Below are 14,714 nucleotides of genomic sequence, written 5' to 3' on the forward strand. Positions count from 1 at the left end.
ATCAGGCATCGTTCTGCGTATCACTGAGCCCACTACCCGCTCCGTACAACAGTCCAGAAACTCTCCAGGCAACGGGCTGGAGAATCAGGAAGCTGGTTTCAGCTGCTGTTCTTCTCCCCTGTCCGGCATCGCCTAGCTCATCTGTCAACAATGCATTGGGCAAAAGTTACTCTGGTTTTCCGAAGGCTCCAGCGTGTGGCTGCAGCGTGACCAAGAACAGAAGCTGCACCCACGAGTGCAGCTCATTTGCATGTGGCACCTTTCCTGTCTTGCTCACATCTGCATGATCAGTGGTCTAGAAATGACTGAAGCACAGCCCTCTTGCTGCGATGGTGGGCAGTGACCAGATGGATGAGAGGGAGAGTCCTCTAAACCCTTCATTGTCCTCTTTTGGAGCTTGAGTGGTAGCAATGCCTGTCCCTTCAGTGGGCTTAAGCCATCCCTCCCTGAATATCAGCTACCATAATTAGCAGTTTTCTTCCTGTGAGAATTAATCTGATCATCAGCTTGATAGGATCTAGACCCTGGATCTGGGCATGTCTGTAAGGAAGTTTCTCTACTGGGTTAATTAAGATAGGAAGGCCCAATAATTGTGAGCGGCACCATCCAATGGGCTGAATAAGAAAGTGATCTGTTTCCTGCAAATGTAAATGTGACCAGCTTGCCTCAAACCCCTGCCAGCAGGACCTCCCTACCTACCATGCCCAGCTGTACTCAAACCAAGAGCCAAGATAAACCCTCCCTTCTTGTTTTTTTTTTCAAATATTTTTGTCACAGTAACAAGAAAAATAATAAACAGACTCCCCAATCTGCCCCCAGTGCCCTCAGTTGTGCGGCATCTTTAATACAAGAGATTGGTGCTGGGAAATAAGAGGTTTACCTATGACGTATATTTGGGTGATGGGTTACAAAGCACACGTCCGCGGATATTTGAAATTTTTAATTGTACTTCTCTCTCTCTCTCCATGTATTTGCTTGTGGGGCTACACGTATGTGTGGGTGAACACGTTTGCACATGTGTGTGGGGCGGTTCCAGAGTTGACACGTGTCTTCTTTGCTTGCTCACCGCTTCACGTGTTGAGCCGTGGTCTCTCGGCTGAAGCCGGAGCCGGCTGATAGTCTACCCATCTGGCTTGTTCCCAGAACCCTGCGTCTGCCTCTCCAGCCATAGGTCACAGCCACTGTTTGTACAGACCCAGAGGTCTGAGCTCTAAAAATGCGAAAGCAAGAACCGGAGCCACGGAGCCGTCTTCCTACACTCCGCTTGTGTCTTTAAATGAAACAGTGCAGAGTATTTCGAAGGCAGGAGCCCGTGGGGGAAGGCAGGGTGATTAAAAACACTGCTGGGTAGTTAACAGCACTGCTGGGGAATAGTACTGTGAAGCGAACAGTAGCGCTGGTGCGTGAGTGCCGGCTTTAGTACGTGACTGTCATATTATTAGCGAGTGAGCAGTGGTGGTATCACAGGGATGTGAGTCCCTTCAATTATATTTTTTTTTAATGGAAAATAAATGATAGGCACCTAGAAAATGTAAGGCAAAAGATAAGAAAGGTATCTGCTACAAAAGAACACAGACAATAGATTGGATTGTTGTGCAACAAAAACAAGTGTAAGGGCTAAGAGTGCAGCTCAGTGGCTGAGCTCTTATCTAGGATATGAAGCCTGGGTCCATTCCCTAGTACCACCAAAAAACAAAAACAAACAAACAAACAGCAACAACAAAAGGGACTAATATACCCATATGCAGAGAAAAACACTTCCTGCGTTTATTTCCAAATTCAAATATTTGTTATTTAAAAAGAAAACGGGTTTGTCCTTACGAGCGAGACACATAAAATGGCTTATGTCACTTACAACCCCAGCACGGCGGGGGGGGGGGGGGGGGGACAGAGAGGAGGAGAACCCCGGGGCTTGCTGAGAGCCAGCCTAGCTGTATGGACAAGGCCTGGGCTTGAGGGAGAAGCTGGAGAAAAGCAAGGAAGGTGTTCCTAAAGAGAGATCCCTGAGGTTGACCTCTGGCCTCTGCATGCCGATTAGCACACACACACACACACACACACACACACACACACACGTACGCACATACACAGATACAAAGCCAAAGCCACAAATGAAATGTATTCATTTTATTTAAAAAAAAATACAATGAACTGTATAGAGACAGTTCACTGTCCCCTCTGCAGTGCGCAAGAGAGAGCAAGATTTTCCCCCTCAGGTTTTTTTTGAGCCTAGCGGATGAATTTACTGCCACTTGCTGAGCTGCACGTCAGAGGGGGACATTTGGAGACCGGTCGGGTTTCGGGCAGAACGCAGTCGTGACCTTGTGACTGCAGGCTGTTTTGATTCAGTCGCCACAGATAACCTGAGCCTTGACCTACGACCTTTCAAACACCACCGCCCCCTCCCCACCAGTCGCCCTGTCACGACGAGAACGCTGCGGTGCGTAGCTGCTCAGTGGGGCCGTGGCCCTGCCTCCTCCTGCTACAGTATTTACGTCCTATTCCATTGAGAGGGGCGCTCTCTCTGCTCACGTGACCCAAATGCGGGTCTCACTCCACCAGGAACAAACAGCCCGAACGCGGTCTGCGCGCTGGCCGCTTTGCACATGCTCCGTTTGGCCCCGTGAATCCTCACTTACTCATTGAGATTTCTATCGGTTTAAAGCGGCCTTCCAGCAGCTGAAGCTCTGGGGGCTGCAGTATTGTCCTGGCCCAGATCCAAGGCAGCCCTCCCCCCACCCCCAGAAGACTGTTTTATTTTAGGGTTTTGGAACGTTTCTGTCTGTCTGCTCAGGGGACGGGAGTATACACACACGTGAGTATAGATGATGAATGGGCTTCCTCCCCCACAGTTTTTATAGCAAGAGTATCTTACGTCTTTTCTACGGTGGGCTTGAAGGCAACCTGCAGATCTAACGCACGCTTCATTCTCCAAGCCTCAGCCCCCCGACGCTGGAGCTGACTGAAGCGCTGGATGTGTGGGATGGTTTTTCTCCCTCTCCGGAGCTCTGAATGTTTTCTGCCGTTCTGATGGTGAACGATGAGACAGGCTACCATGGATTTCAGCACCTCGTCTGTGTTTGATCAGCAAAAAGGTAAAACGATGCCTTCCCACACCCCCTGATGCTGAGCACAGCAGTTTGTAAGGAAAGGCGTGTGTGTGTGTGTGTGTGTGTGTGTGTGTGTGTGTGTGTGTGTGTGTGGTGTGTGTGTGTGTAAAAGCAAACCTGTTAAGAACGTTCTCCTCTCGTTTGATAAGCTTTTAGGAAGAGAAAACAAAGAAGCTTATGGGCTTTCTGTCTTGCTGATGTATTCCTTAGCCCATTCTTTAGCTTGGGTTTAAGGCACATCAGCGACTTTAGGTAGTGCTCTTTATGTCATGCCATGGAGTATATTAGAGAAAGTGATATCAGAATGCATCCCATGCCTCTTTCAGCCTGTAAATCGTAAATCTAATATTTCGTCACTAGTGTCTTCCCAAACCACTGTGGATTCTCCTCCAAGAGAGTCATGACCCACAGACAGCTCATGCTGACACAAAAGCTCATTCAAGACTGTTCAGAGATTTAAGACCAGTATTATTTAGTTGCAATGACAGAATATTTTTTTCTCACCCTTGATTTGCATAAAGGAAGTCATCTTCCACAGGCTTTGGCTATGAAATTAATACATCCTTATCATCACCAGACATACAGCCCTTCAGTCCACATAAGTGACTTTGCAGATGCTGTGTGCCTCCAATCATGTATTTGTCATCCGTGTAGCTATACAGTTCATCTATGTATGGGGGGAGAGGTCCACTCTTTAAATGTAACAGATATTTCTAGAACCTTTTTAATGAGATATCTGGCATCTAACCTGCTTTCTACACTGAGATTCTTTGATAAATTTCTTTCTTTCAGCTATAGCATGAAATGGTGGCTGTGGAAGCCTGGTTAGGAAATTCCGTTTCTTCAGGCCAGTGTTACCTCCCCTGGATCTATCTCTGGCTTCATGAATGAATGATGTTTGCTCAGAAGGTTTCTCAAATAAAAACTTAGATTTAGATTGCTGAGGCAGTGGGTAGATAGAGCCTTCTCCAAATCTTATTTGGAGAGAGGGAGAGACAGACAGACAAACACAGAGAGAGACAGACAGAGACAGACAGCGAGGGAGAGACAGACAGGCAGGCAGAGAGACAGAGAGAGAGAACCTTGAGAACATCTTGATTCACTTCGAGTCTGGAGACAGGCCCCACAGGAAGAGGGCTTATCCCAGTCCCCTGCCCCCTCCTCATTCTGTACACTTTGTTCTACGATGGAAATCCGCAGAACTGAGGAGTCTGCTTAGAATCAAACCGTTCATGCTGGCTAAAAAACAGCGTTGCTGAGCCACGGAACCGCAGAGAAACACAATGAGCTTGCTTTGGGGACTAATTTGGGAGAGCAGGGGCTGACTACAGAAGAACGAGGCCTTCAAAAATGAATTCATCTGCTCCAATGTGGTGCTTCCTACCTGGCATGAGCTCAGGACGAAACTAAAGTGCAGGTTTAGTATATTTTCTTGTAGCATCCTTTATGGGAGCAAGTGACAGCAATTCCTCTGCCTGCTCCTTCCCATAATATTAACCCTCTCCTTGCTAGCTCTGCATTTCTCACTCCTTTCTCTCTGAAATCACTCCGTGATGGAAACAGAGGCTCATACATTCGTAGCTCAGAATGGCAAATCAGCTTAGCTTTGCCCCCTTAGTGGTTTTGTTGTTTTGTTTTGTTTTTAACCTAACCCCTCTGAGCCTTCGTATCCTCTGCAGTAAAATGAAGGAAATGTTTATGTAGCCGGGTCGTTACGAAAATACAGTATGATACTTAAGAAGCGGTTGCCACTTTGCTGAGGTGCAGCGTTTTTCAAATCATGGCAGCTGTTACTGTCTCTAGTGCCACCTCATTCCTCCCCTTGACCTCCAGCTTAAATGTAGCCATCCTCAGTCAAGGCTTGGTTGCTGCTGGGCTGCTAGTTTGCATTCTTTCTTCAGTCAGACCCCAGGGGATCGCTTAGCATAACTTCTGAGAGATAATTAACAGAAATGATGCCCATGTGGTTTGAGTTTCCCACTAGGCCTTCCTCTGCCTTCAAAGCATGGGAGATCCGAATAACATTTAAAACCTGGATAGATTTCAATATTAGGTCACTTAGCCAACTGTGGTAAAATGATTGGGAAAGTTGAGTGTGACTGTTTCTCACCTTTTAGCTAAGATGAGGTGGGTATCTGTTCTTACCAGATAGGGCAGGGTGGTGAAACGGGAGCTTGCTTCTTTCACTCCGTGTCTCAGCCTGCTATTGCAGTATCTCCACGAACAGTGCACTCCAGGGGATCTCAAAAAACAAATAGATAAAAACTATTTTTTTAAAAAGCTATTTTTTTATTTTTATGGATGCGGGTGGAACGTTAGGGAAGGGTTCTGCTATGAATCCTAACAATCAGAGAACTGGAGCCAACAGCCCCAGATTCACGTGCATGTGTGGACAAAGACATTTCTTCTGGCAGCAGCTTAAATAGGCTTTGAAAACTTTCTCTAGGGACACATAGACAAACGCCTACCTTCTCCTTAGAGACCACCAGGGATTGGGAGAACCAAAGAACTAGGATTGCTTACAGAGCAGAGAGTTCCTTATGGGATCATGAGTGACCCCCAAGCTGCCATACCACCAAAAAAGTCTCACCCCAGCATAGATGATAACTTTTCTATTACTGCATAGATGGAGTCTTAGGGAAACCTCCAGCCTGTATGTCCCAGCATCTTCAGAGACACCAAGGCTACATGCAGTTAAGGTAGATTCACATACAAATGGCTGGGAGGCACAGGAGGGGGTGGACAGAATCCAAGGTGAGATTCCAAGGATCCTTCCCACCCCTCCCTCCACGAAAGAATGTCCACTGTCAACAGGCTCTATTTTGAGGGTCTCCTGCAAGGAAGCCCAGCTGCTCTGGTAAAATAAAATTTTAAAAAATGGCAGCTCTAATGCTCAAAGGATCATGTTCTACAGCAGATATTACAAAGTCCACTAGGTCCTGAATTTGGTTCCACAGGAAATAGGCTGGGGATTGGTGGCACTGAAAATGGTGTTGCCTGGATCCCACCTTTGGGGTTAGCTACCGGTAAGATGGGTATGAATACGGCTTGATCCCCCTCCCCCAGGATGTTCCCCCAATAAGAAGCAAAGATTGGGAAGTGCTCAGTTCATCCCCCCAGCATTTCAAGGGAAGAAAATTGAGGCAAAGAGAAGCTCAAGGTAGCTCGTGGAACAATCACAGTCTGAAGATCTGGGAGCTCCCTGTGCAGAGGACAAAGCAATTGTAAGCTTACAATTCGTCAAGCTGTCTGGCCTAGCAACCACCGGGGGTAAGCACAGACCACAGCTCAGCTCATGGCTGAGAACACGGGAGAGCCATATGCACCGCTCTCATGGGTTAAATCTTCCATGACTGTATTTCTCTATGAAGTCTTGTCTCAAGCCCCCATGGCTGCCTGGGCCAATGGTTCTCCTCTGGCCTTGGTCTCCTCTCCCATGTGCTATGGGTAGTTTTGCATATGCACAAGATGTCTGTGGGCTTTGGGACCAGGTTATCTGACTGGCCCAGCCTCCAGCTTGCTTTGTAAACTTCAGAAGGAGAAAACCCATGTCGGCAAGGCTCCCTGCTCCTATGCCTTGTGCTTTCGGCTCTCACCATAGCAACAGCTCTGATCCCACGTGTTCCTCCTGGCTGTCTTCCCTCTCAAAGCCCACATGCAAGAAAGCACTCTAGTAAAACAGCTTACTACACAACACAGAGGCTCCTGCTCACGTCAGCATGCTCCACAACTGAGGGGGTCGACGTTTCCAGCTCTGCCACAACCTGTGAAAGGAAAACTTTGCCATGTCTAAACCAACCCTGACCTCAGAGAAAAAACAGGAGACACACTTGTTTCCATGGCCTCCTTTGGCCCAGCCAGCCCGTGTGTGGGTCAGAGTGAGGAGGGTCAAGTCCTATTGTGGTGCTGTTGGGAAATGGACCTGCTGAGGCAGCCACCTTGGGACTGCAGGCTCCTCACACACAGCCCGTGTCTCTTGCCGGAGCATTGCTGGGAAGGTGAGAGGAAGCTTGGGTTGGTACAGTTAACTAGTCTCTGGGAGCTTCTGCAAATGAAGAAGCACCAGCAACAGGTGCTGAAAACAACAGAAATCCTCTCTCTTCTGGTTCTGGAAGGCCAAAGTCTGAAATCAAGATGTCAGCAGGAGCATATTCCTTCTAGAACTTTCAGGGAAGAACCTTTCCTTGCTTCTTCCAGTTTTGGGCTGTCATGACGACATTATGCCCATCTCTACCTCCATCTCCATCTACCAGGCTGTTTATATGTGTCTCCTCAGTATATGGTGCACATCTCAGTCTCCTTCTGCTCCGGACAATGCAGGAGAAATGACTCGTAATCTATGACTTACCCCCAAATTTTCATATCTAAGGCAACTGTGTGTGTGTGTGTGTGTGTGTGTGTGTGTGTGTGTATGCACGCACACACTATATAAAGCAATAATCATAGGTCCTAGGAGTTGAGACACAAACATACCTCCAAGGCTACATGAACTAGAAGTGGACTCTCAGAAAAGCACATGTGCTGGTTAGTTTTTCTGTCAGCCTGACACAAGCTGGGGTCATCAGGTAAGAGGGAACCTCGACCAACCATTAGGTTGGTCTATGAAGGCATTTTCCTAATTAATGGCTGATGTGGGAGGGCCCAGCCCACTGTGAGCAGTGCCATCCCTGGGCAGGTGGTCCTGGGCCTGTATAAGAAAGTGGTGCATGCCTTTAATTCCAGCACTTGGGAGGCAGAGGCAGGAGGAGCTCAGCCTGGTCTACAGAGTGAGTTCCAGGACAGCCGGAGCTACACAGAGACAAAGAAACCCTGTCTTGAAAGAAGAAGAAGAAGAAGAGAAAGAGGAGGAGGAAGAAAGTAGGAAGGCAGGAAGGGAGGGAGGAGGGAGGAAGTGAGGAGGAAAGGAGGGAGGAAAGAAGGAGGTTGAGCAAGCCATACAGAACAAGCCAGGTAGCAGCCTAACTCCATGGCCTGTGTTTCCATTCCCACCTCAAGGTTCCTACCGCCCCGAGTTACCTTCATGACAGACCGTGAGCTAGAAGATGGCCGAACAAGGACATAAGGCGAAAATCGTAACATGATTTTTAGTTTAAAAAATACGTTCTTATTTAAGTTACGTGGAAAGTTGACATGTAAGAAATGAAAGGGGACATCTCTGTGGTGCCTACTCTGAATGGGCCCCGTGAGGATAGCGTGATGGCGGAGCCAATGCCTTCTGAGCACTCAGCAGAGGCAATCTCCCGTGCTATAAACTTCACGTAGACCAACTCGTGGAGTTCTACCATGATCCTCTTTCTTTTTATTCCTTTTATCAGCACAGTTTCAGAAAGCACGTGACTTTACCCAACGTCATTACCACAAAGTTGGACGGCAAAGCTGGCATTCCAGCCCAAAGCTGTTTTTCTTCAAACCCTATGTTCTTTTTGTCAATGTGTGTTGTTTTATTGGGCAGCTACAAAATTTAGCAGGGGAAATTAAGGCATCAACAACAACAAAAATCACATTAAATTGATGAGCCACTTCTCTTCACAATCAAGTTGCCCCGTGCTATTTTAGATCAGCACACAAATGTGCTGATTTTAAAGCTCAACTTCTCATCTAAAATGGGAACGCCAAGAAACTTGCATTTTGCTGAAAAAAGCAAAAGTTAAAACTGCAGGGCCACAGCCAGATGCTTCCGAAGGAAGAGTAATACACAAATTTGGAAGGATCTGAGGAAGAGAGAGAGGGAAAGCAGGCAAAGGAGGCAGTGAAGAGGAGGCCTTACCTGAGTTTCGTTAATGGTTTCAGGCTGAAAGACTGAATGTGAGGTTGGTTTTCTGATGGACAGTTCAGGCGAAAGGAGAGCTTATAGCAAATCGCCAGCCCATGGGTTTAGGATGGGATTCTCTGCTGCCCCTGAGCTGACACTCAGCCTTGTGCCTTCTCTGGGTTAAGAAATGAGAACAGAGGAAGTGAGGGATGGAAGAAGAATCTTTTTGCCAAAGTTCTGGGCCGTCTAAAAGCAAGCCTGGCTCTGCTTCCTGCTCTGTTCTGCTCACCTCTTCCCATCAGGCAGCTCTTGGGTCAGGTTATGAGAGGCTGGTCCATTCTGGAGACTGCCAGGGCTCATATCTGTTAGTGCCTCCGAAGACTCCACCTGCAGTAACCAAGCACTCCTCTCCTTCCAACCTTCCCAGCACCTTTTATAGTTGTAAACCGAAGGGAGCACCTTGGCCAAACAGCCACCAGTCCGTTTAAGGAGGCTGGAGTCCAGGAAAGCGATGCACTGGGCAGCGTTCCCCACCACAGGACAGCTCTGTTGTTAGGGGTGGGAATCTGAGCATGGCATCAGGGATTGAAAAAGCCCCTGCTTGGGTAGCCATTTCTCCTGTACAAACTCTGTTGCTTCCCACAACTCACCAGTTCCATTTCAGAAGTCTAACCCTCCACTCAGGCAAAACTGAACCGGATCCCTGCACTGAGAGTTCTCCTTCTCTATTCATCCACTCCACCGCAGGACCGAGCAGCTCTGGAGATTACCTCCTTGCCTATGGAGTTCCAGGCCACCATTTTTTGGCACCTAGAATAAAAGGAAAACCACTAAACTTCTAGATGTGATGAAACCAACATCTCACCCACCCACAGATATGGGCCAAGGTGAGAAGGCTCAGGACCGGTGTGAAAAGTGGCACGTGACTGGGCTAGACCATCTCACAGAAAGGCTGTTTCCAGCGGCTGTCAGCCGCTGAGTACTTGAAATGCTCAGAAAGCCTGTGGGGCATTCAGGCAGTGTCTGCTTGTTCCATTACATCATGAAGGAGCGGCAGCTCAGATTTTCTCATTTACCTTTGAAAGTCGGGAGAGCTTCACCCCACGATTAACTCTCTGCCGACAGGTGCCTTATCTTAATACGCGGCCTGTTTTTGTTTCTGTTTGGGAAAATTGAGACTAGCGCTTGCTCGTTAGAGACAGTTCTGTGTCATTGGTTGTATTGGAGAAGGTACTGTACTCCGTGCAGGGAGCACTTCTATTTCTAAATGTGCCCCCAGAACATAAAATACATGCACATAACAGACAAGTGCTCTAATCAGTTTTTACCTTTTCATTTGAAAATCATTTCTTTTTAGTGGTCAGAGTGCATGTGCATGAGAGCAAGAGAATGGATGAGCGAGTCAGTGGTGGGAGGAAGGATGTATGTACATATGTGATGTACACAGAAAGGCCAGAGGCCATTTTGGCTAGACTGACTGGCCAGCAAGCCACAGCAATCCTCCTGTCTCTGCCCACATAGTAGGTCCACCCACATACACATGCGCGCGCGCACACACACACACACACACACACATGTGCTTGACTTTTTACAGGGGTGCCTGGGCCTAAACTGCAGTCCACACACAGCAAGAATTCCTGCCCACTCTGCCATCTCCCCAGCTCCTAAAGACAATTTTTTAATTTACAGAAATAGAAGACCAAAAGTACTGTAGAGAATATTTAAATAGTTTTACCCAGATTCACATAGTGTATTATTTTTTTTGCTCATTTTATTATTTGCTCTCTCTCCTTACCCCGTGTGTGTGTGTGTGTGTGTGTGTGTGTGTGTGTGTGTTAAATCTACTGAATGCATCCTAGTGTTGTCTACTGACCCAATAGAATTCAGGTAAAGAATTCAGGCTAGTGTCGGGACGTTCTGTTTAGTTATCGTGTCGCTTTCCTTTCTTTTTATCTGGCACATTTCTGTAGTCTCTCTTTGTCTCTTATGGCATTGAGATTTTTGAAATTATCATCTTCCTCAATTTTTTTTTAAAAATTGAGTTGCACTTTTGTAGTTCATCTGAGTCTTCCTCATAGCTCAAGAGAGAATCCACATTGCCCTCGAGTGGTGCGTGTCTCTGGTTATCACAGTACTGTTCAAATCCTTTATAATGATCATCGGCAGTGTTAGAGTAGTCAATGTCAATTGGTTCTAACAGGGACAAACTTTCTTCCTGTTTAGGAAATTAATAAGTACTTTATTCAGAAAAAAAATACAAGAAAAAGCAAAAGATGAACTCTTCCCTTATCTAATGAAGAAATACGTTCTTCATAGCCATACCCCATCTTGTTCCAGCTCCTCAAGAGCAAGATGGCAGCACAGCCCTCCTGAGTCTCAGCTTCCAAAGAGAAGCAATCCATCCAGGACTGTTAGCCCAGTTACAAGAAGAGCTAGCACCCCAACTCATGTGGCAGGCACTGTGGCAAACCCTTCCTTCCAATCATCTCATTTAATCCTTGCCACAGTTTCTGACCTAGGTTCCATTTTTGGCCCACCCAAGGTTTCATGACTGCCCAGGCCAACAAGGTAAGGGTCAAGCAGCCATGTTAACTCAGGCATCTTGTTCCCAGTCTCTCCTCACGTCACTCTTCGCCCCAAGATGCGCATTCTCTGTCCCACCAGTCCGCTCCACCAGCCCGTTCTTGGCATGTGGCACTAGAAGGATAAGAATGGTGAGGCAGCTGGAGTTCTTGGCAGAGCATGATTCTCCCTCTCATTTGCTGTCCCTGGACCCGGCTTCTCTCTTCAGGAAGATGGGCCAAGCAACCTCAGCTCATAATGGCAGCCCAAGCGCTTTCAGGGTGGGGCGAACGAGTCTCCATGGAAACTGGCCTGGGGAGCAAAGAATGGCCTCAGCATCTGAACAGGGGGAGAGGAGGAGGGGATCAGAGAGTGGGAAAGCCCTGGAATGTGACCTGTGGGAGCCCTGTGATGGCTGGAGGTTTTGCACTGACAGGGCTTGGCTTCTAAGCCAAGGCTTCTGAGCCTCCTCAGCCCATTTGTTTCTGTGTGGAGTTGACACTTCTCCAGAAGACAGTTCAGGGAGCCGGAGTGCTGTAAACAAGGCACATGATAAAGAAACAAACAAACAAACAAATAAACAAAAACCCTCTCAACCTGGGCTCCTTGCACATTGGTTGTGGGCCTGTTGGTTTCATCACTGAGACTGCGCCTTTGATCTTTAGTTCCACCAGAGAGAATCAGAACTCATGGGTATTCCTTTTTTAATGTCTTGGCTTTTTAAATCAGCGAGAAGGGCATCTAAATTCACCTGAATTTATGCTCTTCTTCTTTGCTCCCTTAATGTTCTATAAGTAACATTAAGTTGGAATAAGCCATAAGCAGGCTGGCCTGTTAGGGACCACTGAACACAGAGAGGAATTGAGATGGGTGCCTAGGGATCTGCTTTCTGATGGTCGTAGAAGAACTGATTTAAGGATGCTGTTTTCACACTTGGGTACCATCCATGTTTCCCACTCTAGTTTTGAAGCAGACACTTGTTATTCAAATAATTAGTTTTGTAATGTTTGGGTATTCATAGAGGAAATCACCTTCGATAGTGATTTGATTTAATTAAATTAGATATCCTTACCCACTCTTTTGTTTCCCCTTTGTGTTTATTTCTGTTTGGGGGATGGTAGCACAGCCATGCCCTGTCTAACAATGATGACACTTTCAGAGTTGAAAGTTAATTTCAACTCTAAATGTATAGCCAGGCACAGTTCCCCTTCCCCCCCCCCCCCCCCGTGTTTCATCCTTACACGTGAGGATGAAACACAGAGGGATTTCCAGTGATAAAGTGCTGGCCACTGAAGCTCAGTGCTCAGACTCCAAGGGTGCCTGCTGCTGTTTAATGTCTCAGCTCCTAGCTCTGCTCGCCTTGTAAGCCAAGATGACGAGGCTACAAAGGTGTGCTATAGGGTTTGAATTAATCAATACATACAAAGTACCTGGAACTGTGCTTGGCCCACAGCAATTGCCTAGAAAGTGCTACTGTGGGCTATCAGAGGCTTATAAAGATAGTTATAATAATCCCTTTAAGATCTTTATCAAAACTTAATGACATAATACATGCCAAGCCCCTGGGGCCAGCCCAGCTCACTGTGTTGACTTGGAAAGTGCTGTTAACTATTACAAGTGACTCGCCTAAGGTCACTTGGTCTCCCTAGGTTCAAGCTGTCTTTTCCTCTGTATGGATTCATGACAAAGCATCTCTTTTCAATGGGAGTGTTCTGTGGAAGGATTTGTGAGTTGATTTTCGCTGACACCATCTTTGTGTTGTGATTTCTTCAAGAGTGCCCCCACAAGCTTTAGAATTTGAAAGTGTGCAAGAAACAAACAAATAAATAAACAAGCTAAGAGCCTTTCCTGCGGCCCCTCCCTGGGAGCCTGTGGGGTGTGGGTGTGGCAGAAACCAGCTGCATCTCCAACCCTGTGCCTGAGTCACTAGGGAGAGGGCCCTTCGGGGAGGTCCTTGCTTCCCACATCCCGGCTCCACAGCCAGGGCTACCCAAGACTCCTCCTCAAAAATGCTGATGACTTAGGATCCAACCAGGTGGCCATTATAAAGTAGGGGTGGGGAGGAATTACCCAATAACTGAATAATTGGGTAAAGTCAATTGTACAAGAGTAAAATAAAAAATAAAAAAATCATGTTAAGCAAAGTTAAATGTTTACAAATAAGTCTGTGTAGAGTCCAATAAGGAAGATCTTTCTAATCATAAATGCAATACATTTTAAATACAGAATGCACAGATTTTTTGACAATATAAATGCTGAAAAACCTGTTCTTAAAACCGAACAAAACCTAACAGAGCTGAATGAGAACTTAAGTAGCAAAGAGGTGACGAAGGCTGCTGCATCTCTAGCAGATGAAGGGTTAATGTCCTTACTGCATCTGAAGCTCTTCTGGAGCTGGAAGACAGATGTCTTGAAATAATAAGGTACAGAGGACAACAGTAGATAGCTTGTTCATAAATGCGCACAAAAGAAAAAAAAAACCTCTTAGTAACAAGAAATGACCATTGGAAATGGCACAGCAGTCTCCTTTCACAGTAGTGTTATGGAGAGTGTTACTATTCAGTATCCTTGAGGCTGAGGCAAAACGAATATTCAAATATATACTAATAAGTAAATTGCCAAACTAGCTGTGTTAAGTTCAGTCATTCACATCTTAGAAATATTTTGCAAATAATATTTTGAAATCTTTTGACATGGTGACTTGTTTATAACTATCTACGAGACACCAACTTCTTTAAAAAGTTACTTATTTTATGTGTATGGGTATTTTCTCTGCATGGCTCTCTGTGTACTGCATGTGTGTCTGGTGCCCTTGGAGGCCGGAAAAGGGCATTGGATCTCCAAGAGTGAGTTACAGACAGTTGTGAGCTGCCATGTAGATGCTGGGAAGCAAACCTGGGTCCTTTGTAAGAGCAGCCAGTGCTCTTGACCACTGAGACATCTCTCCAGCCCCCAACCTCACTTTAATGCTGGTTATTTTTGCAGGTATAGTTCTTCTTATCCAGATTTTTATAATTTATAAATGAAAAAGTAAAAATAATGTAAAATGACAGGTCAATTAAATCAAAATGCTCAAGAATGGAACTCAGATGTAACAGGTTTTTTCCTTTATTTATTTGTTGTTTTGATTCGTTACAAATTCCCAGGCAATCCTAATGTGCAGTCAGGGTTGACTTTGTAATCCCAGCACTCAGAAAAGAGAGGCAGGAGGATTGCTGTACATTTGAAGCCAGTCTTCAAAGTGAATTCCAGGCCAGCCAAGGTTACATAACAAGCCAGGCTCGCTTTTT

The 14,714-nt window shown here is 46.3% G+C and overlaps 1 protein-coding gene across 6 annotated transcripts in view; it reads left to right on the top strand.

Moving 5' to 3' along the window:
* Positions 1–2,271: 2,271 nt before the first annotated feature.
* The window catches only part of Ankrd55 (ankyrin repeat domain 55), an 87,079-nt gene continuing 74,636 nt past the window's right edge, over positions 2,272–14,714 (top strand). For 2 of the 6 annotated variants that reach the window (XR_009592413.1, XM_060385717.1), the window contains exon 1: positions 2,274–3,095. Coding sequence is in view for 4 of the 6 variants with exons in the window: in XM_060385717.1 (XP_060241700.1) it covers positions 3,041–3,095 (55 nt within the window). In the remaining 2 variants the exon portion in view is untranslated. Of the gene's footprint in view, positions 3,096–14,714 lie in introns of all 6 variants that reach the window. The other 4 variants (XM_021633605.2, XR_009592414.1, XM_060385716.1 and 1 more) reach the window with 4 other exon arrangements.

This window comes from Meriones unguiculatus, chromosome 6 (genome assembly GCF_030254825.1).
Source record: "Meriones unguiculatus strain TT.TT164.6M chromosome 6, Bangor_MerUng_6.1, whole genome shotgun sequence".
In the NCBI taxonomy this organism is placed as follows: domain Eukaryota; kingdom Metazoa; phylum Chordata; class Mammalia; order Rodentia; family Muridae; genus Meriones; species Meriones unguiculatus.